This window comes from Megalopta genalis, chromosome 3 (assembly GCF_051020955.1).
Source record: "Megalopta genalis isolate 19385.01 chromosome 3, iyMegGena1_principal, whole genome shotgun sequence".
NCBI classification, from domain to species: Eukaryota; Metazoa; Arthropoda; class Insecta; order Hymenoptera; family Halictidae; genus Megalopta; species Megalopta genalis.
The window spans coordinates 577,503-582,896 of record NC_135015.1 but is presented as its reverse complement, the minus strand read 5'-3'; the positions used below and the strand labels follow the sequence as shown (position 1 = coordinate 582,896).

At 49.2% G+C, this 5,394-nt stretch overlaps 1 protein-coding gene across 1 annotated transcript; it reads left to right on the top strand.

Annotated features, from left to right (window-relative positions):
- The first annotated feature begins 620 nt into the window (after positions 1–620).
- LOC143258909 (uncharacterized) lies at positions 621–4,619 on the top strand. Its single transcript, XM_076519455.1, has one exon. It carries the CDS (start codon positions 621–623, stop codon positions 4,617–4,619), a length of 3,999 nt encoding a protein of 1,332 aa, XP_076375570.1.
- Positions 4,620–5,394: the final 775 nt, after the last annotated feature.

The window sequence follows — 5,394 nt, the reverse complement described above, 5'->3', positions numbered from 1 at the left end:
CCATATTGTTGCCCAAGCTCACGCAACAAATCAGGCTAACTTTCGATCACACCCTCAAGGACAACGAGCTGCCGAAAATCGAAGGGTTGATGAAGTTCCTCACACAAAGAGCGAGAAGCCTGGAGACGACATCAGTCGCCTCGGATCCAGCGTTGACTGCTTCACCAACGAAGAAGAAGCCAACTTCACCGACCTCATCAAGACGACAATTTCCTAAGCCAAGAAATTCTTCGCCAAACAAGCCATCCAAAGTGTTCGCAACAAACACCAAAAGCTTCAAAACCGAGTGTTCCTACTGCAAACGCAGCGGGCACTATATCAGCCGATGCGAAGGTTTCCACGCCCTTCCAGTGAACCAGCGCATCCAGTCGGTGAAGCGGGCATCTTTGTGCTCCAACTGCTTACGCCAGGGGCACACGTCTGAGCAGTGCAACGCGTCAGGCTGCCGAATTTGTGATGAAAATCACAACACGCTACTGCACGTCCCACGAACTCCAAGAGGTTCACCATCTCGAAGGTCGGCGGACAACGCACGTGAAGCCTCGACCAGTCCGGCATGACCAGTGTCCGAAATCCATGGATGCACTGCTCTCTCCGCTCAGTCAGCATCCAACCAGCTGATGACCACCGCAATACTACAAATCTATGACAACCTCAACCAGTTAACAAGATGCAGAACGCTGTTGGACACGTGTTCAACAGCAAACTTCATCACGGAACGGCTGGCGTCAAGGCTCCAGCTACGCAAGAAGAAATGCTCAACGTCCATTACAATATTAAACCAACTAACGACGTCGAGTATTTCCTCACTCACGGCAACGATCCGATCGAAGTCCGGCGGATTCGAGAAAACGCTGGAATTTCTCGTTATCCCCCACATCTCGGAGACGGAGCCACAACAACACATCGACCGGAGCTCTATCCAGATACCAGCAAATCTCCAACTTGCTGATCCAGAATTCCACAAGCCAGCTCCAGTCGACATGCTACTGGGGACTGGCATAACACTTTCGCTGCTCAGCGTCGGGCAAATCGACCTTTCACCTCGCAATGGACCTGAGCTTTTTCTGCAAAAGACCCAATTAGGGTGGGTAATTGGTGGCAGTGTTAGTTCTACAACAAGCCGAGAACAACAACGACCAACGCCTTCCTCCATCAAATCCACGCAGCAGAAAAGGAATACAGTTCCACAAGTCACCGACGAGTCAGCATCTCCAACGAGCAGAGAGGCAGACGATTTGCCAAACGATGCCACGCAGCCGACCAAGGGAGTGCAGTCTTCAGCGAACCAAGACAAACCCCCCAAGCGGACTTGTCACGTCACTCAACTTGAGTTCGACGTAAGGAGATTCTGGGAGATCGAAGAAGGACCATCTACGCGTCATCTCTCCTCAGAAGAACTGGCCTGCGAGGAGCATTTTCAGCGCAACGTGCAACGGGATGACACCGGCCGATATATCGTCGCACTACCATTCAAAAGGGATCCAGCTTGTCTCGGACATTCCCATAACAGAGCTCTCAAACGTTTCAACTCACTGCAACGACGATTCAAACGAGATCCAGCCTTCAAAAATCAATATACCACAGTCATGCAAGAGTACCTGGATCTCGGTCACATGTCCGAAGACACTGACCCAAACAACAACCATGGGTTTTTCCTGCCTCATCATGCAGTCGTGAAGGAAACCAGCATGACTACCAAACTTCGTGTAGTCTTCGACGGTTTGGCAAAAACCGACACAGGGGTTTCTCTCAATGAAACTCTCATGGTCGGACCAACCATTCAGGAGGATCTTTTCTCGCATATTCTTCGGTTTCGACTTCACAATTACGTCCTTACCGGAGATATCGAGAAAATGTATCGGCAGTTCCTTCTACGCGAGGAAGACAGGAAATTTCAACGGGTCATCTGGACCAATCCAAGAGGCGAAGTGAAAACCTTCAAACTCAACACCGTCACCTTCGGTTTATCTCCGGCTCCATTTCTAGCCACACGATGTCTTCAACAACTCGCCGAAGACGAAGGACATCGATTCAAGTATGCGGGACACATCGTGAGACGCGACTTGTACGTTGACGACCTGTTGACCGGAGCAGCCACCGTAGAAGAGACCATCAGCATCCGGGACGAAGTTAGCGACTTGTTGCATCACGCAGGTCTTAACATTTGTCAATGGGCATCAAACTGTCCCACCATCCTTCAAGGACTTCCGGAAGGCAGTGTCAACGTCAAGCTCGAAGCCCACGATGACAAAACATTGAAGACTCTCGGCGTGGCATGGAATTCCCTCGAAGATTCCATAGTCTACTCAGTGACACCGATCGCTGTCGATACGAGAGTCACCAAGAGGACGATTCTCTCTAACATTGCCAAAATTTTTGATCCACTGGGATTACTTGGTCCAGTTATCATCACTGCCAAGCTGATCATGCAAAAATTGTGGCAAATCAAATTGGATTGGGATAAATCCGTTCCTCACAACATACATTCCACGTGGGTAAATTATTGCTCACAACTCAACCTATTGAACAACATGGCCTTCCCACGACCAATTCTTCTGTCGGACGTCGCAGCCACTCAACTCCATGGATTTTGCGACGCCAGCGAGATTGGCTATGGAGCGTGCATTTATCTGCGATCCAGCAATGCCAACGGCCAAATTCAATCCAGATTGTTGTGTGCAAAATCTCGTGTAGCTCCTCTCAAGTCAGTCACCTTACCACGCCTCGAGCTCTGCGGCGCACAATTATTGGTCAAATTGTATGCCACCGTTCTTAATTCAATTCACGTGAGAATTGACCAAACCATATTCTGGACCGATTCAACGATCACCCTCCATTGGATCAACTCTTCCCCACACTTGCTGAAAGCATTTGTAGCGAATCGAGTTTCCGATATCCAAACGAAGACATCGAGCAATATGTGGAGACACGTGCTGTCTAAGGACAATCCTGCCGATGCTTTATCACGCGGTCAACTGCCCGTTGAGTTTATCCAAAACTCCGTTTGGAAACACGGTCTAAGTTGGCTATCGCAAGACGAATCTTTCTGGCCTCAGCTCAAACTCCCTTCCTTGGACATGCTACCGGAAATCAGAAGCAAAACATGTCTACTCACAACGACAGCAGCTTCGTGTGAGATACTGCAGCGGTATTCATCGATCACCAAATTGCAACGAATCGTTGCATACTGCCTTCGATTCAAACCGGACAACCGCTTCAAGGGACCTGTGTCAGCCGAGGAATTGAACACTGCCAACAAAACCATACTCCGTTTGACACAACGAGAATGCTTCGCCGAAGAGATGCAAGATTTATCTCAAGGTCGCAGGGTTCACCGCAAAAGCAAACTCAACACGCTCGACCCATTCCTTGATCGAGACGGCGTCATCCGAGTGGGAGGACGTTTGAAGCATGCAGACATCCCATATTCCCAACAACATCCGATCGTGCTTCCCAAATCGCACCATTTGACAACGCTCATTTTGCGAAACGAACATTTACGCAGCATGCACGCTGGTGTCCAAGCCACGCTGTACAGTACCCGACAACGATACTGGCCCCTCGATGGCAGAAACCAAACAAGGAAGGTCATCCGCCAGTGTATCAAATGCTTCCGTGCAAATCCACCAAACACAGAATGCATGATGGGAGATCTGCCAAAAGCTCGCGTCAACGAAGATCGACCATTCAACAACGTCGGGGTCGACTACTGCGGTCCTTTCTTCGTCAAGGAGAAGAAGTTCCGTAACAGAAACCGAATCAAGGTCTACGTCGCTGTCTTCGTATGCCTCGCTGTGAAGGCAGTACACCTGGAGCTAGTCAGCGACATGACCACCGATGGCTTCCTGGCAGCCTTACGTCGATTCACTGCTCGACGAGGGAAATGTCACGCCATCTATTCCGATAACGGAACGAATTTCGTTGGAGCAAATAGAGAGCTCAAAGAAATTCATCAACTGCTGAGTTCACAGGATCATCAACGCAAAGTGGATGCCTACTTGACCAACGAAGGGATCAACTGGCATTTCATTCCACCAAGGTCACCAAACTTCGGAGGTTTATGGGAAGCGGCAGTGAAGTCGTTCAAACACCACATGAGACGAGTGATAGCCAACGAATTGCTGACTTTCGAAGAACTCAACACCTTCATCATCGAAATCGAAGCAATTCTCAACTCAAGGCCTCTCACTCCATTGTCTTCGGATCCGAACGATCTTTGTGCTCTAACTCCAGGACATTTCTTAATCGGCAGCGCACTCAACACATTACCGGAGGTCGACATCACAACCACTCCATCGAACAAACTCTCCATCTGGCAACATCTCCAGAAACTCAAGCGTGATTTTTGGGCGAGATGGTATAAGGAATACCTCAATGAGCTAAACATTCGCCACAAGTGGACCAGCGGCAGCCATGACATCAAGACGGGAACGCTCGTTCTCGTTAAAGAGGACAACCTACCACCCATGCAGTGGGCCCTCGGACGGGTTCTCGAAGTCCACCCTGGTACAGACGGCATCATCCGAGCAGTCACCATCCAAACCGTGCAAGGCAATATTAAACGAAACATCAGACAACTTGCACCGTTACCAACTAATGTAGGCCGCGAATTGTAATTGATCGGTACCCTCTCAACGGGGGGAGCATGTTCCGTCTTGCAACGGAATTTTCCAGCCGTGTCCGCCCGACTTTCTCCTGGACGGACTACCTTTCTTCAACCCCTAAAAAACAGTTTGTTTACCGGGAACCTTCGGTGCAGCGTGGCAAATTGACGGTCCTTCAACGTGCAGTTGACAAAAGTCACGTTCGTTGGGCCTCCAATTTCGTGGAGCCTTCGCCTGCAGTTTCCAATTCCTTCGACCCGTCTCCTTTCCGGCAATAGAGTAATTTCTGCAATTTCGGATAACGCACACTTCATCGGCAACATTTCCTTAATTTATGACAGGGTCGCCAGCACGCATCCCTTCGGTCGCCTTTTCCGGGATTTCTTACTACCTGACACTGGGTACGACCGGGACTCCTAAGGTCCCTTTCCACCTCGCGATCAACCAATGATCTTCAAGTTTTCTCTCGGCGAGAAACATATAAAAACGAGAACTCTTGACCACCTCACACAGTCTTTTTTCACTCCTGCGTAACTTCGTTCATATCGTTCAACATCGCTCGTCACTCCAGTCTACGTCTCATTTCACGAACTACTAAGTAAAACAGTTGTTCATTTTTAAGTAAACGGACAACGATATCGTCCTATTCCGTCGCGCAGCGTAGTCGGCCTTACAACCCAATAGATAGTTAATATCGCGGAATAACGATATCAAGTGCTCACACGACGCACCTCAACAATTTGTGTCGCATGGATTTGAAGCTAAATCTTCTACATAGCATTGATTT

What these genes read in the sequence shown, in the direction of transcription:
- LOC143258909 (XM_076519455.1), top strand. Translation starts at nt 621, where the DNA reads ATGACCACCGCAATACTACAAATCTATGACAACCTCAACCAGTTAACA.